Genomic DNA, 26,451 nt, shown 5'->3' with positions numbered 1-26,451 from the left:
TTTTTTGTTTAATACAAAACGGGTCGAGAAAATTGAGTGAAAAAGTGTCCCATCTTCCCCCATCCTACTATATAAGACGTCAACACGTTGGAAAGCAAAACATGACAGAATATATTTATATATTGCTTCAATTAAATATGCATAATATTCCAATCTATATTTAAATATGCATCTCCATATATATTTCAGACCAACGGTTCTTAATCGCTAACACTCAAGCTGGAATGTCTTCAATCATTTATTCTATTGCAACGATGCCTTTTGTAGCATGTCTGGTTTCAGAAGAACAGAACTAATGCAGGTACGGTTACTGGTGCCATGTTTGCTACGTATCTAAATACTGGTACACCGTTTGCTACGTATCTAAATACTAGTACACCGTTTGCTACGTATCTAAATAACGGTACACTGTTTGCTACGTATCTAAATACTGGTATACTGTTTGCTACGTATCTAAATACTGGTACACTGTTTGCTACGTATCTAAATACTGGTACACTGTTTGCTACGTATCTAAATACTGGTACACTGTTTGCTACGTATCTAAATACTGGTACACTGTTTGCTACGTATCTAAATACTGGTACACTGTTTGCTACGTGTCTAAATACTGGTACACTGTTTTCTACGTATCTAAATACTGGTACACTGTTTGCTACGTGTCTAAATACTGGTACACTGTTTTCTACGTATCTAAATACTGGTACACTGTTTTCTACGTATCTAAATACTGGTACACTGTTTTCTATCTCTAACAAAGGCTAAAATATTTACGTCATACTGCGTGACGTCGCTTTTCTGACGTCATCGGTTCAACAGAAATCTTGCGCATGCGAATTCTTGTTCGGCTGCGAAACCGGAACTGACGAAATATTCGCGCTAAAAGAAGCGATCCAGAATGACGTAGAACGGGAGGTCAGTGACGTCACACTGTACAAGAAAAACGGTGAGTGGCGAAACAATCGATGCTTCTGTGACGTCACATTTGTAAATTAATCAGAGCATCGTCCGTCAATAATCAAACACTAGATTGATTAAGAAATAATATTTGTGACGTAACTATTGCTTGGGTTGTGACGTTACAACCATGGAACAATGCACATTATGTGTGCTATGTTTATGCAATGTCAGTCGTTGAAACTTATGTTATATTTAGGCAAGGCAGTTAAAATAGTAGACGTATACCTGGGTGCTAAATTCCTAATAGTTTATTTAGTTGGCGAGTGATTTTGAACGATCAATTAATGTTTTACAAGAAACTAAAATTCCGGGGCATGTTTCGTATAAATTGTTAAATAATGTTTAGTTTGCCATGCTTATTTACGTCATTAAAATTGTAACGCCATCAGGTGGCAACAGTTAAAACATATTTAATGTGTTTAGTTTGATATGAATCATATGTATATGAAAGTTATTTTATTAATGACCAATTTGTCTATAGCTTAAATTTAGGTCTCCTGACGCCACAGGATCATTTGCGTCAATTTAAAGTTATAAATATGCTTGTACATTATACAGGTGTACAATTTATATGCAGTATATTAGTAGCACCAGTGCGTAACGATCATGGCGAACCTGTTATGCTAATTCTTAACTTTGAACCAAAGGAAGACAAGAAGGAAGAACGTGAGTGGAAATAAATAAAATAAACTCAGGAACAGGGTTCGAAGCTCGGCGCAGCTACCTTTGTTTACGTGTGCAGTTATAAGCTTTGTATTTCATGGTATATTACTAATCTACTATACTTTAACTGATGCTGTAACATAAGCGCTCTCAACTAAAGAGTGTAACCCGACGGTGCTACCTCTGTGGGTGCGTTGTCTTAGGCAAGAAACCAATGCACATGAGCTTGGTTTAATTTTTTCACTACGTGTTCAATATATGTAGGTTTAGCAGTCATGTTTTTATTTTACACTTTTCCTTGAGTTGTATTCACCGTAGCGTGTTTTAACGACCACGTTTTAGTTACTTTCCTTTTCTTTGTTAGTTTAACTACTTTGTTTTCCGCAATCATATACGAAGAAATAAACTTAATATTCCCAGAATCAACCCCAAAGAAACCAAGCAAAATCGTTTCATCTATTTTATCAATTCCACCATTTCAAAGCATCGCTTCTATAAACCGGTGGGTGGTTTTGTGACGTGACGAAGTCATTTTTATCCGTGACGTCATTTTACCCGTGACATCATTATTTACCCGTGCTGTGATCATTTTAGAAGCAGTTCGCAACCAAGTGAGTTACAAGAAAATTTTGAAGGAAGTGATGACGTCACAAGACCTCAATCGCCTGTGACGTCACAAAGTAAATTACCAACCAATGGAACTGTTGGAGTGAATGGTAATTATGACGTAACAAATGAGTATCGATAAAAATAAAATTTCGAAATATTAGACAAGAAACCAAACATTCAACACCGACACCTTTCGGATCAACCGCAAGGAACCGGGAAACCCCCGGAATCGAGAAGATATCTTTCAGTCCCCGTTGTTGCACCACCAAATAAATCAAGAAACGGAAAACATTCGACGTCATCAGAGTATAGTGACGTCATAACACGTGATAAACATCTCATATTTCCCGCCATGTCATTGGCCCCAGACAACCAATCACAGATCAGACAAGCTTCATCAATGGTGAATTTGAAATGGCCAAGAAACGAACAACCAAGGCGTAAGTAGGTTTGGTGGCTTGTGTAACTTTCATATGTGGGTCCACGTTATGTATAGTTGCCACAAAACTTACATCAACAGTGTATAGTGTCTTGTCCAAGAACACATGATGTCCCGCTGCATGGCAGATGAAACTTCGATCTTATAAGATTGTCATAAACTCTCATAGAATGTTTACGTTAATTCCTGTGTGAATTACCGTGAACAACGCGGTTGGATAATCTGTATTCATTAGTTAATAATATCCCGTTATTACGTCACAGAGAAGAAGTCGTTCTCTGGAATAAGCTCAACTTCTGATTCCGACCTTCTAAAGTCGTGCAAGGTATATGACGTCATAATGTAAATTCTAGTAACCTAAACTGGTGATTGTAATACCAATATGACGTCACATAGGAAACAACTGGTCGCCGCCCTTCGTTTGTTACGTTTGCAGATACTTTGTTACGTGACAATCTAACAACTGTAAAGGAAAAACCTGTGACAGGGAAAGTTACCGAGGTTTGTACTTTATGTTTCGTCATAATGTGTATGATACGTCATATTGTGCCACAATGTGGTTGTGAGGTCACAGCAGTTCTTCAATGATTTAACAATAGATTGATTATTACGTCACTGAGCTGCGGACTAAACCCACTGTGATGTCACAAACGTATGTCAGATAATTACGAAATCGCGTTAAAGCGTTATGTTCACTCGACCGCTTGTATAGATGGTTAGCTATGTACAGTAGTGGATGTGACCAGGTGAGTTGTTCTTATTAAGTATTATTGGTCTAGTTTGGTTGAACTGAGTGTTTTGGTTGGGCGCGTATAATGTGTACCATGCTATTGTAAATTGGTTAAGTACTAAGTGGGAGAAAACTATACGCAGCCCTTTTCTTTATAGCAAGTTTAATACGACTACATTGGTCAGCGATTGTTACTGGTACGCAGCCTCCCCCCTCCCCCTTTAACTAATCAAATCCGTCGCTTTTTATTTCTTTAACACGCACGTCCAAGCAATATACCAATCAAGCTGCATTACCCACTAACTGAAGCGTAACAGAGCGATTTGATTGGTTAAAGGGGGCAGTCGGCATTAAAATCTCTGACCGTTTTTTTCTTAATAAAACAGACGTTTTAGCTACCTGAAAAAATAGAAAAAACGATCACCCTTTCAACCAATGTGAATAATACTGGGTCGGGTCGGTTGGATTTGGCTTTATTTAAATGTAAATTAAAGGGCCTAAACACACCCCAAATGTACTCCGCTTTAATCGATAGAGTGTGTTTTTCTAATTCCAACGACACCTTACTTGTTTTAATCGGTTCTGTATAACCAAAGATATTCCAGCTCAAACACCGTAAAATTCAAAAAACTGATTTGAAAGTTGCGTGGCGAAAAAAATTGAGAAGTGTACTACCCACGTGACAAACACGTAACAAAATTGTTGAAGCGTGGCCGCTCTCATTCAGAAAGGCGAGAGGCAGTGTTTTCAGCGAAAAACGAGAGAACAAAAAAAACGCAAAAAAGCACAAAAAAAACGCAGGTTTCGCTTTTACGAATGAATCAGTCACGTGACTAGTACGTTCCTACGTTACAATCACGGAGCTCGTAGTAAAAAAAAGATAGCGCTAGAGATCACTGTTTGAGGACGAATATCTCCGCCTATACTGGACCAATTTTAATAAGCAAAGTATTTTTGGAATCAATAAAACGGTCGCTTTATGAATTTACCATAAAAAATAAAAGTGACGTGGGGTGTGTTTAGGCCCTTTAAAGGGCCTAAACACACCCCAAATGTACTTCGCTTTAATCGATAGAGTGTGTTTTTCTAATTCCAACGACACCTTACTTGTTTTAATCGGTTCTGTATAACCAAAGATATTCCAGCTCAAACACCGTGAAATTAAAAAAACTGATTTGAAAGTTGCGTGGCGAAAAAAATTGAGAAGTGTACTACCCACGTGACAAACACGTAACAAAATTGTTGAAGCGTGGCCGCTCTCATTCAGAAAGGCGAGAGGCAGTGTTTTCAGCGAAAAACGAGAGAACAAAAAAAAACGCAAAAAAGCACAAAAAAAACGCAGGTTTCGGTTTTACGAATGAATCAGTCACGTGACTAGTACGTTCCTACGTCACAATCACGGAGCTCGTAGTAAAAAAAAGATAGCGCTAGAGATCACTGTTTGAGGACGAATATCTCCGCCTATACTGGACCAATTTTAATAAGCAAAGTATTATTGGAATCAATAAAACGGTCGCTTTATGAATTTACCATAAAAAATAAAAGTGACGTGGGGTGTGTTTAGGCCCTTTAAACGACGCTTCGCGTGTAAAACGATGTCTTATTGATTGTTATCTATCAAGTGGCACTGTGACGCATTTATTAATGACGTCACAATACGGTTCGTATTTTCAACTTATCTAGAATCGATGAATAGCGTCAACCTTTTTCGCGGGTTAAGCGCTCTTAATGTGACGTCATAGTAGAACAATCGATCAAAAGCAAAATAACTGAGTTCGCTGTTAGCGCGATGACGAGAATTACGTCACAATTTGAAATTCGCGAGTTGAGTTAATTTATTCTCGAGTTGTAGTCACCAAGGTATTGTGACGTAACAAAATCAATTGAATATAACAATAATCGAAGAATAGAAGCGCGAGAGGTCCCTGGAGTTCAGTTAATTGATGTCAGGTTCGAATAATTAGACAAGCTTTCCAATTACTGGTGTTAAATAAGGAAACGTTGGTTATTATGACGCAATAGGCCTGTATTGTCTCCATTGTTACGTGTCATATGACGTAGACAGTGATGTAAGACAGACATTTCAAGCCAGATAGAGTTCGTTGTTTAGGTTTTAAGTTAAACAGTACCAGAGTTGGTTTTAAAGAGAGTTATTTAATTGGACGGCCATTTTAACGACTGTCGTATTGTTATTAATTCACTTTGCTAATTTCTTCTTTATTTTAACTAATTTTATCGAAGAGATAAATCTAAGTTTGCTTTACGCCAACATTATTGTTCACGTGTTTAATCTAAGGTCATTAGAGTACGTTATAACGTTATTAAAAAGATAGTTATACAATAAGGTGACCGTTGTAGATTAAGCAGCGAAGTTCTTATGTGTTTAGTTCAGTTGTTACTTCACATATGCGATTGATGCGTTTGCTACCGTATAAAATGTACAGAAATCCCCCAAATAACGGGAATTCTCCAGCCCCAGTTAACCCGGGTCAGGTGACAAACGAATCGAATAATTCAAACGAGGTACGACATAATGGACATTGTGACATAACACGACGTCATAATAATCTATTTATAAAATATTAATGAAAATTGTTCTTATAATAGAATCCATTACAGGTGCTATCATTGGGTGCAGAAGTATTACCGGAATATAAATTACAAGTCCCTTATATACACAAGTGGACCATCCTGCATTACAGTTTATTTAAAGTAAGGGTGACTTGTGTGTTAGTTTTGACCTTGTATATTTTACTTGTAGGGTTTTTTAACGACTATTATTTTGTTTCCAGTTACTTTATTTTAGCCGTTTTTAAATAGTTTGATCTTCGCCGTCGTATTATGTGTTTTAATATCGCACTTAAATCAATAAGCCCTTACAAACCACCAAGCTTTTAAACGACTATTCCTCTTCCAGTATATTTTACAAACCAGTCACGAGATGTTCCAGAATCTGGAATATTTGTAAACAATACATGTATATGACGTATGGGCGCAATAGCTACGCTTTTACCCCACGCTGTTTCCAACACTTTTTATCCATGGCGTATTTTAACGACTGTCGTTTTGCTGTTGGTTCCTTTTTCTTTTTTTTAGATAATTCATTATCGAAGAGATAAATAACTATGTTATGTTAACAAACATGTCCCAACAGGCGGTATGGGATTGGTTGATCCTAATCCTCGTGATCTACACAGCTATTTTCACCCCTTTTACTGCGGCGTTCGTTCTCAAGGTGAGATCTTTATGACGTCACACACACCATTGTTACGCAGCATATGTTATAGTTACGTCATGAAGTAAAGACGGAAACGTCATCACCCCGACAAGGATACGACTTCTCCGAACCTCTCACTGTCATCGAACTGCTTGTTGATATTTTCTTCGTTATTGACATTCTTATCAACTTTCGCACCACGTGAGTGATGACGTAACAGCTCATGACGTAATAAGTAATGACGTAACGGAAAATGGCGTAGCAGCTGATGACGTAGTCGCTTATTAGAAAACCATAAATATGACGGCATAATACACAAATAAAGGCCAACAGCTGTAGCGAATAATTTCGTGAGTAATGACGTAACAGCTGATGACGTAAGTATTCATAGAAACATCAGATACAACCATGGATACCTTATTTCCCCGGAGAAAATATCTGTGAATTATTTATATCGGGACATTAAACATTATGATGTAATAATCAATGCTTGTGACGTAGGTACGTGAACAAAAACGATGAAGTGGTATCGAAACCGGGAAAGATTGCGATTCATTATTTCAAGGGCTGGTTTCTAATTGACCTTGTAGCGGCCGTGCCGTTTGATCTTTTAGTGGCTGGACAAGGACAGCAACAAGAGGTTGGGATTGTTGGATGTAAATTATTTATCCTTGTATGGCATGGCAATGACAGTTGTTATAACGCGGGTGTTCTGTTTCACACACCTCGTGCCCGCTTATAAGTTACCATGTATGCAATTTATTTATCCTCGCATGGCGGGGAAACAATAGTCGTAATAACACGGGTGTTTTGTTCATACACCTCGTACCCGCTTACGAGTTACCACGCATGTAACTTATTTATCCTCGCATGGGGGGGGGGGGCAACGACAGTCGTCATAACACGAGTGTTCTGCTTCATACGACTCGTTAACTCGCTTACAAGTTACCATGTATGTAATTCCGTGGGTCATTGTTATGTATATATAACAACAGTAGCATGACTAGCATCGTCGTTGTAACACATCTCATTTATCGATTATAATGTTTCTATCTGAGTCGCGTGCCCTATGTTAGATATACATGACGTCATAATAGAGAAACAATAGACAACAGCTGTAGCGATTTAATTCCAATTGTTCTAAGCATTGCGTCATTAATGCCGCGATTAGTACAATCCAGAACAAATTAATGAATTCTACAATATTTAACATGAGTTAAGCAGCGAAACGATAGTCGTCAAAACAATACGGTTATAAAGTATAAGTACGAACATCGGTTAAAGGGCGTGACTGCCAAACCCAGGCACCTTTAATTTGTTTTTAGCTTTAACCATGCGCGCTTTTAACAATTTAAAATTATTTGACAATTCAGAGTTGTAGGTAATTGAAACACGCTGCGGATATAAAGGAAGAAGAACATCATTAGTTGAAACCGCATCACAACGTGTTTTATAGAATTTAGAACTCTCCACAAACTTCACATACCTTTAAATTTTAGACAACGCTGATTGGTCTGTTGAAAACAGCCCGTCTGCTCCGATTGGTCAGAGTGGCGCGAAAACTTGATCGCTACAGCGAGTTCGGGGCGGCAGTGTTATTTCTATTAATGTGTACCTTCGTTCTCATTGCTCATTGGTTGGCTTGCATATGGTATGCTATTGGTAACATGGAGAGGCCGCATCTGAAAGATAACATTGGTGAGTTGCTGTAGTGATGATGTCATTCGTACGTCATTCTATTCTATATGGGTGAAGTCATAAAGTACCATGGTGGAAGATGCGGGACGTCTTTAGCACATATTATCCAAATACCCCGATCGTGTTTGAAACAATTAACAACGGTCCATGGGAGTCGTGAGGATACGGTTTTATAATTCTTCGAATTTTCTTTGTTTGCTACCAAATGGAACGATAAAATAAAACAACAAGGCGTCCCATCTTCCCCACTCTCCTATACAACGAGACACGCTATGGGAGCTGGAACTTGAGAGAATAAATGCAGCTTATTTATCCTCGCATGGTGGGGAAATGACAGTCGTTATATCACGGGTGTTCTGTTTCATGCACCTCGTGCTTCTTACAAGTTACCACGTATGCATGTTCGTGGGTAATTGTGTTTTTTGTTTTTTTTTATACCGGCCAATTTAAATTAATACTTTCGCCACAAATCCTATTATCATTTACGTCATCAGTTATGACATCACTAAATCCTTTATATTAACGATTATGACGTAACTTACAGGTTGGCTGGACAACTTAGGTTTCCAACTGCATAAACCTTACCACAACTCCTATGCAAACGGTACAATGGTAGCAAGTTCTAGGGGGCCTTCTACCAAGGACAAATACATTACTGCCCTCTATTTCACTTTTAGCAGTCTTACCAGCGTAGGGTTCGGCAATGTATCTCCAAACACAAATAATGAAAAGATATTTTCAATCTGCGTGATGTTAATCGGAGGTAGGTATTGGTCGTTGTCAATCAAGGTATTCGTTATTGAAAAAATCCAACGTTTTAACTCCTGAATAATCCCAACCTAGAACCTTTATCATAAACACAAACCCCAAAGACTTTTAAAATAAGTGGCCTTTAATATTGTATGAAGCATATACCGCAAAGGTTAAATGTGTTCTTGGATAACCTATTAGTGGCCACTGGGTTGAAGCAATTAACATTGAGTGTCTTGCCCATGGACACCATGACCACGATGGTGGCAGAATTTAACTAGGTGTATTCTGAAAGATCATAAGCATTGTGGGTGACTGGGTGTATATGTGTTCTTAGGCAAGATACTTAACAGTAACTGTGATGAACAAAAAAAAAATTGTTACAGTAATTGCTTAAGCCCAGTGACTTTCCTATAGGTTGCCCAAATTGTGAAGCAAAACAATGAGTATAACATTCATTCATTTATTCATTAATCACCTCACATTTCCAGCCTTGATGTACGCCTCCATATTCGGCAATGTCAGCGCAATAATCCAGCGGTTATACAGCGGAACTGCAAGGTATCATACACAGATGCTTCGGGTTAAGGAGTTTATTCGGTTTCATCAAATCCCGAACCCACTGAGGCAAAGACTCGAGGAATATTTCCAACACGCATGGTCGTATACCAACGGGATAGACATGAACATGGTGGGAATGTATGACTGCTAGAGTCTGTAAAATTGAACGATTTTTTGCTGTGTTACTTAATAAATTTTTCAGCTTCAAAGTTAGGTAGTAATCGTAAGCGGGTACGAGGTGTATAAAACAGAACACTCGTGTTACAACGATTGTCGTTGCACCTCCACGCGAGGATAGTGCACCCATTGATATGCACGGCATATAGTAGGGTGGGGAAGATGGGTTTTAACAACGGTATATGAGAGTCGCTAGGAAAACTTGGGACAGATCAATTTTGTGCAGTTCCGTGGATAGGTATTTATACAAATTGATGACGTATTAACCTGTGACGTATATATGACGTAGGTGCTGAAAGGTTTTCCCGAATGTCTACAAGCGGACATCTGCCTTCATTTGAACCGAACATTGCTCCAGAATTGCCCAGCGCTTAAAAACGCGACGCAAGGATGTCTTCGTATGCTGTCTATGAGGGTGAGCACAGGATGTGACGTCATAGGGTAGAGTATACGTCACAGATTAAAACCTGAAAAAAGAAAAAAAATGAAAAAGTTAAACTGTTTTTGAATGACTTTTGCATGACGCAAATATGACGTCACATCACATGATCACTTACATGACGTGTTTTCAGTTCAAGACGACACATGCGCCCCCTGGCGACACACTTGTACACACGGGTGACCTGCTGCCAGCGCTTTATTTTATAACACGTGGTTCAATAGAAATCTTACAAAACAACGTCGTGGTAGCAGTTCTGGGTAAGTACCCATTGCGAGAATAGTTACTTTTTGCCCTCTATTACTTACAGTTGTTGCTGTGGCAAATGATTAAATTTGCCAAATGGCAAACGGAATGTTGGAATAAAACTGACGTTTTCATACCAGATGAATCCAATAAAGCGCATTTAACATTAGGCCCATTACCTAAAAAAAGGGAAAGAAAATATATTTGATCCCATTTTCCAGGCAAAGGCGACATATTTGGCGAACCAATGAACTATGACGTCAGGATGGGGAAGGCTTGCGCCACCGTGCGAGCGTTAACATACTGCGATTTGCACAAAATTGGTCGCTCCGATTTATTAGAAGTACTCGACAGCTATCCTGAGTTTCGTGAAACGTTTTGGGCAAATCTTGACATTACATACAACCTCAACTCGGTGTGTTACGTCATACGTCCTGTTTGTTGCGTCATACTCTATATTAATTACGTTATATTCGCAGGGAGATCCAGGGGCCGGCCTCCTACCGAGTAAGTTGAATATTAATAGGTTTCAATTACTAACATTGTTAAATGTGAAAGCATGGATAAATGGAAAAACATAAAAACTTTTGGAATATTTAAATAAATCTATAAAATGAATCACTAAATAAATAAACGAATGAATGAATGAATGAGTGAATGAATGAATAGTTAAACAAACTTCACCCAGCAGACGGGAGAGGGAGTCGTCCGCTAAGCGAGGTGGAAGATGACGCGATATACAGGATCGTTTCCATGGCAACGGAGGCGGATGAATATGACGAACCTGTGTTTCAACCTTCACGCGCGATAGATCTATCTCCCGCGAAAGCAGGTTAGTTACGTCATAACGGGGATTGATGACGTAATAAATCATAATAATTGACAGGTCTTGACGTCACACCTCTGAATCTAGAATTCCAAAACAATCGTAAGTAATTGTTTGATGATTGTTTTAACTCTAGAATTATACACGTGGTTTCAAAAATAATAATTGCTCCAACCCAATGGTTACTAATGAGTTGTCCAAATTGTCAGCCATACATCAAACCAAACACCCACAAGGTTAGATCCCAAAAGCAACCATTCATTCATTTATTTATTTTTAATTTAGAACCAAGTTGCGGGTTCACCACATGCGGAAATTACGTAGCAGAACGCGAAGAACAACCGCGTCGAACGTCAAAGGATGACGTCACTGAAATTTGGAACCACGTGACGTCAACCGTGGAGAAACCACGAAGGTAAATGTGACTTCATTAAAGGGCCTAAACACACCCCACGTCACTTTTATTTTTTATGGTAAATTCATAAAGCGACCGTTTTATTGATTCCAAAAATACTTTGCTTATTAAAATTGGTCCAGTATAGGCGGAGATATTCGTCCTCAAACAGTGATCTCTAGCGCTATCTTTTTTTTACTACGAGCTCCGTGATTGTGACGTAGGAACGTACTAGTCACGTGACTGATTCATTCGTAAAAGCGAAACCTGCGTTTTTTTTGTGCTTTTTTGCGTTTTTTTGTTCTCTCGTTTTTCGCTGAAAACACTGCCTCTCGCCTTTCTGAATGAGAGCGGCCACGCTTCAACAATTTTGTTACGTGTTTGTCACGTGGGTAGTACACTTCTCAATTTTTTTCGCCACGCAACTTTCAAATCAGTTTTTTGAATTTCACGGTGTTTGAGCTGGAATATCTTTGGTTATACAGAACCGATTAAAACAAGTAAGGTGTCGTTGGAATTAGAAAAACACACTCTATCGATTAAAGCGAAGTACATTTGGGGTGTGTTTAGGCCCTTTAATACAGAACGCGTGATGACGTCATTCGGACAATCAATAGTACGTCGTCATTGGTAATAAATAAAATTTGAAATGGAATGACGTTAAAAATGTTAAATTACATCATTGGCAACAAATTACGTCATGGACAATGAATGACTACATTAACTACGTCATAATCTCCACAGAAGTCGACCTCTCAGCGCTCCATCGCCTCCAGTGGTGACATTGACGAAGTACCCATCGGATAATGAATTGAAACAAGGGTAATTATTATGTCGCTTTGTGACGTAGGTTGATAGCATTGTTACGTCACAGGTTGGAGCAGCGTATGGACGCGTTAGAAGTGGAAGTTCGTGAGTTGCGAACAATGATGGAACAAAATATGGAGCGGATATTGTTCGCCGTGCAGGTGGCTATGAGTGTTTGTAATTATGTAAAATAGTAAGTGGGACGTTATTTCTACTTTGGGAAAAATGGCGTGAATGCTAACACCCACAAAATTACATACGTGGTATCTTGCAAGCGGGTGTATGGTACAGAACACCCGTGTTATAACAACTGTTGTTGCCCCGCCACGTGGAGATAAATAAGTTACATTCATTCTTTCTAACATCGATAACGATGTAGGGGATTAACCAAGGAGGGAATACCCGACCACGAGATCCTCCACAACCTTCCAAAGTGACGTCATCAAGGCATTCTTTCGTCACGCGTTGCTATCCAGAACTCGATGACGAGTCTTTGACGTCACAAACAAACTCTGAAGAGGGAAAACCCCTGATTCAACAGAATGAAACGTGTTATGACGTCACAGTAGCGACTGTAAACGAACAATAGCCACCGTTCTTTCGCGTAATAAGTTCCATTGTTTTGTTGTTTTCTAATCACTGTGACGTCATAACCCGGTTTATTGTTACGTTCGCTGTTGTTGCGCTATGTTCTCAAAACCCGTGACGTCATAATACGAGATACAGTTTATTGTGTGTAATACAATACCACAGGAATATGACGTCATAATTAATTAAAAACAATCAACTAAAGAAATAAATATCATTGTTACGTCACAGTCACATATTTATATGAATTGCAAACCAACAATTGCACCGAAACCGAGCAATAAAATTAAAAGTTTGAAAAGTTTTCGAATCTGTTTCTTTCGCGGGTGACATGACGTCATATCCACGCCATCGTTGTGGGAAAATTCAGATGGTATTACCTCAATAAACGTGACGTATAAGAAAGTCCCCGTTGCGAGACATTCCAAAACCGCGCTCACCGGTACCGTTGCCGGAACTGACGCCAGAGCGACGTCAGCATATCCAGGAAAGTAGGAGGTCGGTGTGGTCACGTTGGGTTGCGGTGACGTGGGTGTTAAAAAGATTCCAACAACGCAGCCTAGCGGTGAAGCACTACAGAATATAATAGCGCACGCGAGTGCGGTAGAGAGCTTGTGAGCAAAAGCTTCAAAGAGCCGGAGACCCAAACCGAACGCTAGAACACCTTTGTGTACGGATACTGCGAGTAAGAGTTGGATCAATGCTGAAACATTAACTTCCAATCCAAGCGCCAATCCTTCAAATATTGAATGTATGGACAACATGCCAATCAACATCAATGTTCGTATAGATTCGGATGATGTGACGTCAACATGACGTAAACTTGCAGCAGAGCTACGTCTAGAGTGTGTGACGTCACCACCTGCATTCACTTCATCATCTCGCGTCCTTTGTTCGTTCATGACGTCATAATCATTCGATTGTGACGTATTCCTCCTGGCGCATACGTCACTAACAGCGTGGTCGATAAACATCACCAACAACAAACCAGCTCCAATCATGAACTCCGTCACAGGAAACGACGTAACGATGCCATATGACGTCAGTGCTTTCATCACGCCCGCCCTAGATTCAGGCAACAACTCCAGCAAGCATATCCCGAGGAATAATCCTCCACAGAAGCAGTTTATCACGCTAATGACGTCATACCTACGTAGCTTTGCGAACGACGCTTTCGCGCTTGTCTGTAAAGTAATTGATGACGTCATAGACTGTATTCTAGGTAGAAAGTGATGTCACTTACCTTGAATCTTCCCCAACGCCCTTCCACGTCATCAGGAATTTCGGTGTTTCCCCCATTGCCGATTAACACGTCATTCTCCGTCGACGCGTGTGCGTTTGAGCATGACTGATGACGTCGACAACCACGTGACTTCCATATAAGGTACGGAACCATCAACCCAAAGCAAAGGCTGAGAATCCACAAAACTAGCGCAGACAATATTTTAACAACCTCTAACTCCATCTGTGGAATAAATACGACATAATGATGCTCATGTGACGTCACAAACCTCTATTATTCCGTGACGTAATAGAACCTTGGTTCTATTGTGACATACATCATCTCAATTCTTTTATGACGTAACTTTTTCTAACAGTTGAACATGACGTAACAAACCACGTACGCCTGTTCATTCTAGAAGATAACTGTTAAACAATAGAGAGGTAAGTCGCGCATGCAAACCAATATCGATTGTGACGTCATAGAAAGCGCATCAATACACAAGCAAGGTAATTATGACGAAGCGTATTCTCAAAGGACGTTGCCTACGTAACGATACGGTTTGTGACGAAACAGGGAAAAGATTCGTTTGTTTCATTAAAAGTTAATTGTTAAACCCTTGATTCGAGAATTCATTTGCAGCGAAGTGCACCATGACGTCATAAAGAGGTTTATCGAACGCTGAGCGGGATTAGATTTAAACCGAAGTGCATTGTTACGAAACAAACGTCGTTAATATCGCGTACGTAGCGGGTTGGTACCCAATGCCTTTATGACGTCGTAATATCTATTATTCATGAATGAAGTGAATTAACAAAGGGTATTATCACGTAATAATGAAAGTTGGAACGAACAAATATGACAACTCGTAAGCGAGCATGAAGTGTATGAAACGGAACAACCGTGTTATAACAACTGCCAGCCCTGCCATGAGTGCATGACTAAGCAACATTCTCATATAAACATAACTACTCCCAGGAACGCTTGGTCTCCCACTTGCAATGACAAAGATTTCCACCTATATTGAACACAGCCATATGACGTACAGTGTTATATAGATGATACAAACTATGTTTCCATGAATTTCATGTAAACTTTACCAGAAACAAATCACGTGGCAGTTTTCTATGGAACGAATAATGATGTCACAGAATGCATTGTTACAAACACAATGCAGTCATGGGTTAGATTGTTACGTCATAAGCAAAAGTACAACCTACTAATTATCTAGTTCTAGACAGAACACTGGTGTTATAACGTGGATGCTCAAGAACCAACTTTGTTGACCGACTTTCTAATGTTTACATTAAGCTAACACAAGTGTCTTGCACTGACTACGTAACAAACCACTAACTGCTGCGTCATTATGCTAAATTGTCTTTCCTTATAACGTAATAATCAATTTAACAAGTCCATTGTAAGTTCATGGACAAATTGAATTATCCATTATTCATAAACACTAAGCCGGCGTTCCGGTCGAAGCGGCTTACATGATTAAACGCGTGTTTCTGCTGAATCAAGCCTTCTTTGTGCGTGGGAGAGAAAAGCGACACCCATGACGTCACACCGGCGTGCTGTTCGATCATAAAAGCGAAATACAATACGTTTTAAAAGTTTCGCGTCAAAAAAGAGCTCATCGCGGTTACATTTAAAAGTTTGGGATAAAAACGCAATCACAGTTATTGCAACTAACATCGTAAGTGACGTCACAATAACAAGTGTAATTATACATTTGTTGCAAATGCCACGCTTTCAACTGCCGACACTTGCTGTATTCATAACTTGTTTTAACGACTGACGTTTTGCTGCTAATTCCCTTCTCCTTCTTGTTTTAAATAATATGAGCATCGCTATCGTGTTCGAAGAGGTGAATACAAATTTTATGCAGTCATTCCTGCGACAACGAGCATTCCTTCGTCATTGTGCCCGCGGCGCCGATAATAAGGCATGGTGACGTCACAGAGGACAAGCTGTCATCACGTGACGATCAATTAACGTCTGCTTAGTGATTGGTCTGGATTAAAAACTTCGGAATATGGTGATTGTTTCCTTCTGTGACTTAACGAATTTTGCGGCAAGTATTATGACGTCACAAAATCTAAATTTCCGTAATTTTTTTGCTGTTTAAATTTTCTGACCTTCGTTACTAGATTCAAAAAGTAAAAATTAAACAGGCGAAGTAAAGGTTTTGGTTTAAAATGCCGAAATACAATCATATCTGCTGGCTAACCACAAGAATCTAATATACGACGGCTCATACCTTTTTATAAAAGTAATATGATTTTATATATGCTAACAGTCACGCATTGAATAAGTTTCGTTCTTCTATTTTAAGCATGTGATAACGATTGTCCTTTGCCTCATGTCTATTCGCTTTTGTTTATTATACCCGGGTCTCTATTACTCTGACCGAAGAAAACGAAATAAAGCCATAAAATAAACAGTAAAGCAAACTTCCAATAGGCAATGGTAGCTTATACAACAGCTCAATTATCAGCGGTTTGTCTCAGTGATATAATGGAACAACTACTTCAATGGACTACTTCCTAGAAATGTTGACATTTTATAGAATTGCTTAAATCGATTGCGTTTGATTGAAGGTAAACAATAACACAGAACATCAGATACAGCTCCTTGTTTGTATTCTAGGTGTAGCGACCACGCTTTTTTTACAAATTAAATTTTAATACGTTTTTATTCGTAAGCTTATTTTAATAATAACAACTGTCATTTTTCGCTATACACTGGCTTTTCGTTTCAACCGGGTCAGTGCCATGCAAGACACCTTTTTAAACGATGTTGATTTAGTGTTTGTACTTTGTACAGTAGACATACGTAAGCGCATAAAAAGTAAATACAAAGTCATGCATCCCATTTTGAACAAATTCTAGACAATGAAAACGCTAAGAAATTTTTAACGATCTTTAAATGTTTTACACAATACTCCCCATAAACAATTAAATTTGTAACCGCTTGATTTAATAAATACGCGTTGCTAGCCTTATTTTCTGCTTGAGCGATTCTGGTTGGCAACAATTCCAAATATGGCAACTAAGTTGCCGACCCTGCTTAACCCCAGTGACGTATACACTGATGACGTATTGAGATGCATCAAAGGAACGATACGATCTGGGGAAATACGTAAGTGTTTTTATGGCTGTGTTTACATAACCCAAGCAAACGTATATGTGTTCGTATCGTATAGGGGTATAGCCGTATAGGTATTCACGAATCACGTATATATGTGAAGGCAAATACCATCACACGCGGCAACGACAGTCGTTATAACACGGGCATTCAACACTTTGTATACATTGTTTGTATATTTGTTGGAGTGTAAGCATTTTTGTTTTTTTCTGTCTGGATTTTGTGGTTGTGAGCATACGTTAGGTGTCTTCGGGCAAGATACTTAACCGCAATTACCTCAACTCACTGGTCACTAATGAGTGTCTAAATTGTCAGCCTGAAAGACAAAATGATCACCCATAAACTTACATACATGGTAACCCGAAAGCGTGCACGAGGTGTATGAAACAGAACACCCATGTTATAACAAGGTTGTTGCCCCGCTATCAGAGGGTAAATAATTTCCAAAACAACAGTTTTATAACGCTTGTTGTTGCCCGACTATGCGAAGATAAATAAGTTCCATTCACACAACACATCCCTTAGATCACCGATACGATGCAAGCAAAGCGTCCGCGAGGAACAATCAAACCTTTGTAACAACGGTGGTGGACGAAGAAAAAGCATGGAGAGAAAAATTTGAGCGTCGCAAGAAAAACCTGACCTATGGATTTTTTGCCGATAAAACCAAACCTTACCAAACAATTGGTACCGTTTATCTTGAGGCTGGTGACCTTGTGTTAAACTCGATAACTGAAGATGTAAAATCTAAGGTAGGGGTGTGTTGTGCATAAGTGTTTACAGTCATTGTTGTGCATAAGTGTTTACAATCATTGTTGTGCATAAGTGTTTACAATCTTTGTTGTGCATAAGTGTTTACAATCATTGTTGTGCATAAGTGTTTACAATCATTGTTGTGCATAAGTGTTTACAATCATTGTTGTGCATAAGTGTTTACAATCATTGTTGTGCATAAGTGTTTACAATCATTGTTGTGCCCAAGTGTTTACAATCATTGTTGTGCATAAGTGTTTTACAATTAGTGATTGGAATTATGTTTCATGGTTTGCATTTTTGTATGTTGTCTAAATAGTTATACACCTCATGTTCTCTCTCATGTCTTCTTCAAGTAGCCGAATGTTTCTGTTTGATTTTTAAAAATTTCTTACTTCAGACTACCTTATCTTTCATAAACTCCTGTCAATCAAACCTAACCTGTCAATCAAATCACCTGTCAATCAAACACAGTCTATCAATCAAACTTCACAGATCTCCCGTCTACCACGGCATTACAATGAAGTTTGGAAAATGAACACAACTCGTAAAACGACGTCGCAACCAAAGAAATCGAACCTTATCGCTGGGAAGTTGAACCAGCATTTAGATGGGGGTGAAGCAAGTGCCGGGTTCACGAGCATCAAGATACGGTTGAATGAAATCACGCACATGAGGAAAAGTATTCAAGCAGAACAAAGTTTGAGTGGATATTTAATGAAGAAGGTTTGTGGTGTGATGCATGAGGTTGTGTTTCAAGCAATTATAAATCATATGCCATGGGTGTAAAACTATGTTTATGTACAAATTGTGTTAAAGTATGGTTTTAAACAACCAATTTAAAAAAATTAAACAATCCATTAGTGACAACTGGGTTGGAGCAATTACCGATAAGTGTCTTGCATAAGAACACATACGTCCACAACCACCCATAGAATAAAACAGAAAACACACACAATGTATAGCTCTAACATATTTCAATACTAAATAGATACAATAATTTCTTGGTATTATTTAAACCAACCACACCAACTTACATCCAGGAACACGATCTTTATCACATAGATAAGAAAGTGGGGTTGGAGATGAAATGTCCTCCCAAGAACAATTGGAAGATTGTAAGAACAATAGGAAAGATAATGGGAGCCGTGAAACATAGGGGTGAATACAATCAGTATTGTTATCAGAATAATATCTTAATATTATAAGTGTAAAAGAGGTTTCCTAATGTTTATTTTTGTGTTCTTAAAAAACAAATGTGATCTGTCATCTTTTAGATTTATAATACACTTGGCAGCAACAACAGACACAAATATTTTTCATGATGCTTTAAACTACAGTTGTTTATAAGTTGTATAGAGTGGTTCGGCATATTGTGCTGTAAATGTTTAAGTTGCAATGACTCATTTAACACAGCATTGGGCTTTCGTCAACTACTTTAACACTCAGGGTGCTACCCTCTAGACCCCATGTGGCAGTTTACAGACACTTAATAATATAGGTTTTATTCTGTAATGCAAGCACCCTGTGTTTTGGAGCAATTAACTTACATCCCAAGTCCCATGCATGTTTTACAAAAGGCTTTTATTTATTTCCTTTAAACAAACAACAATATCAGCAACTTATTATATACACCAACCCTCACCTTGTACTCAGACACAGCAGCAGACCAACTGAAGTCGATCACGGGCACGGGCAGTGTCGTGGCTCGAGCGTTCCGGAAGAAGAAACCTCAGAAGCCAGTGATGAACAACGATCTCGGAGAGATGGAGGACCGTGAGGAAATTCTGCAGAAGTATGTGATCTCTATTGTTTTATAACATTTCTATTGTTTTATAACATTTCCATTGTTTTATAACATTTCTATTGTTTTATAACATTTCTATTGTTTTATAACATTTCTATTTATCAATAATAACCTTGTAAATAAAGAAATTTAACTTATTTACCCTTACGAGGGATCGACAGTCGTTATAACACAAGTGTTCTGTTTCAAACAATTCTTGCTCGCTTTACGAGTTAACATGTTTCTAACTTATTTATCCTCGCATTGTGGCCAACGGCAGTCATTACAACACAGGTGTAATGTTATGCTTTGACATGGAAGTTGCTGTTGTTACTTACCATAAAGTAAAGTTAGTCAGTGACCATTTAGGTTGATAGTGTTTTATAGAAGTCTAACAACCAGAGTCATCGAATGAATAAAACTTATTTATCCTTGCTTGTTGAAGCAGCTTCAGTAGTAAACATAACATATCGTTAAACACCTATGTTTGACCTGTTAAAAAGTTCAGAATTAACTAAGCTGCATTTACAAAAGAACTTTAGTGCAGAGCCATAAAAATATAATTTATTTGCAGCAAGGCAATAGAAATGTTATATATTTCACAGGTTTCGCCACGAAAGAAAACAGAAATATTTGATTCTAAAACTGCAGGCATTAAATTCATTATTCTGCTCCTTGTTTAACATGAAAGTAAAGATGTTAAGAGTCAGTGTAAGTGTTGGTGATGTAACAGGTTGTATAGTGAGGTCATAAACAGCTTTGTTTGGTCATAAAACAATAAGAAGGTTTTAGGAAGATTTTAGAAAGTAGTCATTTAAGAAAATAGTATTCAAATAACTTTACAGAAAAACAGAAAAAAAATGCGAAGTAGATAAATTAATGTTGAATGAAATATTGTATATAGAATGGAATAGGATAAGAATTGCCTAAATCAATTATCACAAGATACAATTATGTGCTGAGGTAACATTGCTAAACGACAATTAAATATCAAAGTTTTTTTATTGATATGAAAGTTTTTAACAGTTTGCAAACAGTTCAATCATGTTTAATTGTGCTGGTAGCTTAATAATTGCGGAAATATTTATTAATTAACTTTTTAAACTTCCAGCAACCCTTGCCCTGCAAGGTGGTGAAGGATCTTCTTAAAAGTGATGTCACAATTGATGTATATGGAAGACCTGTATCTTGGTAGGCTGTATTATTTATGTTACTACTATTATGATATTATGCCTTATTTTATTTCTATTCATAAGGTTTCTAGGAGTTATGTTATTTTTATTACCACTGTTATATATTACGCTATACCACAATTGTTTTCAAAGTTAGGTATATTATTTCTGTACCTATTGTTTCTTTTCGTGGCATTACCAGCGCCGTGGCATAGTGATTAGCGCGCCTGCCTATAATCCAGAGGTAATCAATTCAAGGCTCAATGCTGCTACCATTGTGGGCGTATGTGTCCTTGGGCAAGACACTTAACGGCAATTGCTCAAACCCAGTGGTTAATAATAGGTTGTCCAAATTATTAGCCATACATAAAAAAAATCCCCCAAAAATAATCACCCACAAAGTAACATACGTGGTAACTCGTAAGCTGGCACGAGGTGATAAACCCGTGTGATAACGACTGTCGTTTTCCGGTCTTGCAAGGACAAAGTAAGTTACATTCATATATATAGTATAATATTTATATTACAATAATATGGTTTCTATGTTCGATTTTATGCAACAGCGACTTTTCAAAAACATGGCATGCAGTATTTTAAGAATCACATAGAACAATTTAAATGAATTGACTCTGGCCTTCTCAATTGTCATGTTAAGTCAACTACAGTCTTTTTAACATTAGTGTTCTACACCTCATGCCCACTTAGTTTTATACACCTCATGCCCACTTACAAGTTACCACATATGTAACTTTGTTGGTGAATAATACTTTGTAACTTATAAATACTAACACTTACTCCCCTAACATAGGAAACAACATCATCAGCATAACACAGATGATCACGGCGGCCAAACAGATGCTCCCTCCACCCCTGTAAGTTATAATCCATACTTATTGTTGAAGTACCAAGCTGGACTTTATATAATGCTTACTCTTGTCTCATCTAACACTGAGGATGGTGCAGTTTCAGTTAATCAACTTTAACCATCCTCAGTGTTGGATGAGACAAGAGTAAGTGTTACAAGTACCAAGCTGGTCTTTATATAACACTCACTCTTGTTTCATCCAACACTGAGGATGGTGCAGTTTCAGTTAATCAACTTTAACCATCCTCAGTGTTGGATGAGACAAGAGTGAGTGTTACAAGTACCAAGCTGGACTTTATATAACACTTACTCTTGTTTCATCTAACACTGAGGATGGTGCAGTTTCAGTTATTCAACTTTAAACAGTAAGGATGGTGCTGTAGACAAGAGTGAGTGTTACAAGTACCAAGCTGGTCTTTATATAACACTCACTCTTGTTTCATCCAACACTGAGGATGGTGCAGTTTCAGTTAATCAACTTTAACCATCCTCAGTGTTGGATGAGACAAGAGTGAGTGTTACAAGTACCAAGCTGGTCTTTATATAACATTCACTCTTGTCTCATCTAACACTGAGGATGGTGCAGTTTCAGTTAATCAACTTTAACCATCCTCAGTGTTAGATGAGACAAGAGTGAGTGTTACAAGTACCAATGTGACCTTTATATAACACTCACTCTTGTCTCATCTACTATCCTTAGTGTAATCTAGTATTTTAGTGTTAAACTTCACCATCCTCGGTGTTAGATGAGACAAGATACCATTACTTAACAATATGAATTGCTAAGTAACAATATGCTTTATGACATCATAGGAAGGAAGTAATGATATGAAACCCTTCACTCCACAAGGACAAGCTACCAGGAAAAGATTTTCAAGTATTTCGTTTGGAATGAATCATGCAAGAAGGTAGGCTGTATAGTTGTGTTGTAACCCGTCAGTGGCACGAAGATGCATTTAAATATTCGATGCCCTAGCAAAGTGGTTAGCGTGCCTGCCTCTAACCCATAGCTTATGGTTTAAGGCTTGTCGCTGCTACCATTTTGGGCGTATGTGTTATCAGATACGATACTTAACAGCAATTGCTTCAACTCAGTCACTAATGGGTTGTCCAAATTATCAGCCATACATAAAAACAAAAACGTCTTTTTTCATCCACTCAGTTTAAGTTGTCAGCCATACAAGTTACATTACATTCTTCAACACCATCTTCCCCCACAGGCCACGCTTGGCACAGTTCGCATCCAAATTAGCAGCCAAGACACTCGACCCTCCAGGTCCAAAGATCGAAACTTGGGAGGATTTGTTGAATACCGGCGAGAAGAAGGGAGCAAACCAACGTGGGGGGAACAAGTATTCCGTCAAATTAAGGTGCGTTTATTTAATAAGCGAGTGAAGCATAGTTATAACAAACTATAAAAAAGATCCAACATTTGAAATGAAGACAATTGTGCCACGTATACATATATAGAGAGGCTGTAATGTTTGTATTGCAACTGAAAAGAAAATCTGTGTTTATGCATCATGGAGCTCCACTGGCAATTTAATTTCTCTTTAATTAAAAAGTGTTATGAGTTATAGTTATTGTTTGGATAGAAACATATAGTGTTAATTATGACATGACATCAGAGTCCAAGTGTGACATCACAGTCTTAACTATGACATCACATTTATAAACATGATACCATAATCTTAATTATGACACCACAGTCGTCGTGGCACAGCCACAGCAACACACCACCCCACCACTAATGAACAAGTCCCACCATGGAACATGATTCAACAAACTGAGAAAACGATTCAAGAGCGAAGGAAGATGGCTTTGCTTGGAAGGTTAGTTAGTTGGTGTATATCTAACACTTGCTGTTTTGAGCAATGCTGATGGCAGTATTAACTAATATAAGAGCATCGGGGCACAGTCGTACCTCCGGGAAAAAAGGTGTCGATTCAAGGCTCGCTTCTGCTACCATGGTGGGCGTATGTGTCCTTGGAAAAGACGCTTAACCAATTGCTCCAACCCAGTGGTGTTGTCTAAGTTATTAGTTATTATGCCACAAATATTCAGGGTATATTACATCATTTAATTCCTTTCTTTCCACCAGCACAAACAAGCGAACGGCCGAGGACGTTTTAAACGACATTCGAATCGACTTCGCTCGATTGCAAAAAGAAATATCAAAAGAAATGCATGAAGAATTACAAAGACAACGATTGTAGGAAATGTCGTCTATATTAAACCACTGGCAACTATGAGTTTTATGTTTTACATTGTTATGTTCTGTTTGTGGATAATTTTTATTATTTTACTAAAAAACAAAATCACATTTGACCAATGTTATTTAGACCACAGGATATTTTCATGTCTCACTCTAAAACTTATTTGTAGCACAATTTTACCACTTTATTAATTATCTATTGTAAACTATTTATATTTTTATGGGAATGTATTTTTGTTACCGCATCTGGGCTGGCTCTTTCTATTTAAATAGTAGTTTTCTATTTAAATCTCAGGGAGCAATTCCAATTGGTCCAGAATAAGTTCCACACCATCACATTTGGACCAATCACAAACCTTGCCTTAGATAAGATGAGATCGGACGCTCAAGCTTTGTCGAAAGATCGGAAAGAAAATCTAATGAAGCCGATGGTTTGGTGGGTGGTGTGAATGTAACTTTATCCTCGCGATGCCGGAAAACAACAGTCGTTATAACACGGGTGTTCCGTTTCATACACCTCGTGCCCGTTTACGAGTTACTTCGTATATAATTTTTTGGAAAAAAACACAAATTATGAGTTACCACGTATGTAATTTTTTCGAAAACGACAGTCAGGACAACACTGGTGTTCTGTTTCATACACCTCGTGCCCGCTTACGAGTTACCACGTATGTAAACTTTTGGGGATTGTTTTAATTTTGGCGGATAGTTTGGATACCACAGATATGCAAAGCATTGGTATGAGGTGTTATATTGTTATATAAAGAGCTGAATGCCTACAACCAAAGAGCTATATATTGATTCAGTGATAGGGTAACCGTTTGTAACTAATATAGATGTTTGTCTTCAGTCACCTTTCATTGAGGGGAATTAGAGAAACGTTTTAATAACCAATGTTGTTATGATTGTAGTGTAGAGGTGCATATGTTTTGAGTTAAACAAAAACTTTTTTTGATAAGTTGTGAAAAGTAACTTTCTGTTTCACTTGTTTGGAAACTTATATTTTTTGGGTTAAACACAAGTTGTTCTTGATAGGTTGTAAAAATAAACTGCTACACATAAAATGATTTATTTGTTTGGAAACTTACCTAAAGGTAGTGGTTTTGTGAACGTTTCTAGAAATAACTGAGTAAACCACTAAAGTTGAGTTATGTTGTATCTATGGCAGGTTCATCAGTTTGAAAAGTGAAATGACGAAAGAGACCAAGAATCGTAACGAGACGATTAATTGTGTGCTGAAAAAAGTTGCGAGATTCCAGTTTGAAGATGACCACTCGATGGCGTTAGCTAAAGTGAGCGTTTTAGAGAAGGGTTTATAAAATGGTACCACCTTGTATGTGTAGTATGAATGGATGAATGTAACTTGGTGACTTTGTGTGGCAATGACAGTCGTTATAACACAGGTGTGCTGTTTCATACAACCTGTGCCCGCTTACGTTACGAGTTACCACGTATGTAACTCTATGGGCTATTGTTTATGTGTATAGCTATTATGCAATTGGAGCAACTGCCATTAAGTTATACTTAAAAAGTAAGAACACATATGTCCACAATGGCAGTAGTGACATACCTGTTACCATCGTATAAAACTTAAAATCTTCAAATTACCAGCCAAAAAATGATACATGGACATATGAAACAGAACATTTATGTTATAACATAGCATAATGTTTATTTATCTCTTCTCAAATGATAGCGAAGATCATGTAACAAAACTGCCATGCCCTAGTTTGCATGAAAAAATAAGTTACATGCATGGTCACTGGTAAGCGAGCACAAGGTATATAAAGCAGAATACCCATGTTATACTGACTGTCGTTGTAAAATAAATTTCATTCATTCAAAATTAAACCTCTAACTATCCCACCCAGGAGAAATTATGTTTGATTATAATGTCGATGCCCGCACACATTCTACTTACAACTGCGATGACAGACGCGATTCGATTCTTGCTCCATCGTGTGTTGGCTGCTCCACCCGAACTTCTCGACTGTTGGCTTCACGCAAGAAAGTTAAACGTCGTCAGCTCAGTCCTTCGGTCTGGAAGAATATCTTAAGATTTAGGACAATGTTTAAATCGGGAATCCTTTTTTTCAAATATATAGAAACTTTCTTATGGCATAATTTCGCACTCTTCCCAAATTTTTACTGAGTTGAATTTTAATAAAGTTTTTAATAAAAAAAAAA

At 38.1% G+C, this 26,451-nt stretch overlaps 3 protein-coding genes across 3 annotated transcripts in view; 2 read left to right on the top strand and 1 right to left on the bottom strand.

Moving 5' to 3' along the window:
* LOC149727587 (voltage-gated inwardly rectifying potassium channel KCNH6-like) overlaps positions 1–13,408 on the top strand; it is a 15,786-nt gene extending 2,378 nt beyond the window's left edge. The window contains 26 exon segments of the mRNA XM_089888447.1: positions 190–242; positions 245–301; positions 820–946; positions 1,519–1,626; positions 2,044–2,125; positions 2,218–2,339; positions 2,394–2,672; positions 2,935–2,996; positions 3,068–3,172; positions 6,021–6,113; positions 6,556–6,636; positions 6,689–6,819; positions 7,120–7,258; positions 8,118–8,316; positions 8,861–9,079; positions 9,558–9,757; positions 10,094–10,219; positions 10,377–10,503; positions 10,711–10,904; positions 10,969–10,996; positions 11,181–11,321; positions 11,376–11,417; positions 11,601–11,730; positions 12,454–12,531; positions 12,584–12,677; positions 12,896–13,408. Coding sequence (XP_089744573.1) covers positions 190–242; positions 245–301; positions 820–946; positions 1,519–1,626; positions 2,044–2,125; positions 2,218–2,339; positions 2,394–2,672; positions 2,935–2,996; positions 3,068–3,172; positions 6,021–6,113; positions 6,556–6,636; positions 6,689–6,819; positions 7,120–7,258; positions 8,118–8,316; positions 8,861–9,079; positions 9,558–9,757; positions 10,094–10,219; positions 10,377–10,503; positions 10,711–10,904; positions 10,969–10,996; positions 11,181–11,321; positions 11,376–11,417; positions 11,601–11,730; positions 12,454–12,531; positions 12,584–12,677; positions 12,896–13,105 — 3,227 coding nt within the window. The 3' untranslated portion in view covers positions 13,106–13,408.
* Positions 13,225–20,012, bottom strand: LOC149727586 (zinc transporter ZIP1-like). Its single transcript, XM_089888462.1, has 3 exons — positions 19,872–20,012; positions 14,348–14,569; positions 13,225–14,288 (listed from the first exon to the last, which is right to left on the bottom strand). Exons 2-3 carry the CDS (start codon positions 14,567–14,569, stop codon positions 13,344–13,346), a joined length of 1,167 nt encoding a protein of 388 aa, XP_089744588.1. The 5' UTR covers positions 19,872–20,012; the 3' UTR covers positions 13,225–13,343.
* On the top strand, positions 14,565–26,451 carry LOC149727585 (uncharacterized). Its single transcript, XM_089888453.1, has 15 exons — positions 14,565–17,467; positions 17,999–18,225; positions 18,722–18,952; positions 19,270–19,387; positions 19,883–20,021; positions 20,618–20,723; positions 21,124–21,203; positions 21,993–22,056; positions 22,863–22,957; positions 23,270–23,419; positions 23,759–23,881; positions 24,151–24,261; positions 24,560–24,700; positions 25,433–25,556; positions 26,136–26,451. The coding sequence occupies exons 1-15, from the start codon at positions 17,371–17,373 to the stop codon at positions 26,319–26,321; spliced, it is 1,992 nt and encodes a 663-aa protein (XP_089744579.1). The 5' UTR covers positions 14,565–17,370; the 3' UTR covers positions 26,322–26,451.

The sequence above is a fragment of the Ciona robusta genome, chromosome 11, assembly GCF_009617815.1.
Source record: "Ciona robusta chromosome 11, ASM961781v2".
NCBI classification, from domain to species: Eukaryota; Metazoa; Chordata; class Ascidiacea; order Phlebobranchia; family Cionidae; genus Ciona; species Ciona robusta.
The sequence above is the reverse complement of the archived record's forward strand: the minus strand, read 5'-3'. Positions and strand labels throughout refer to the sequence as shown.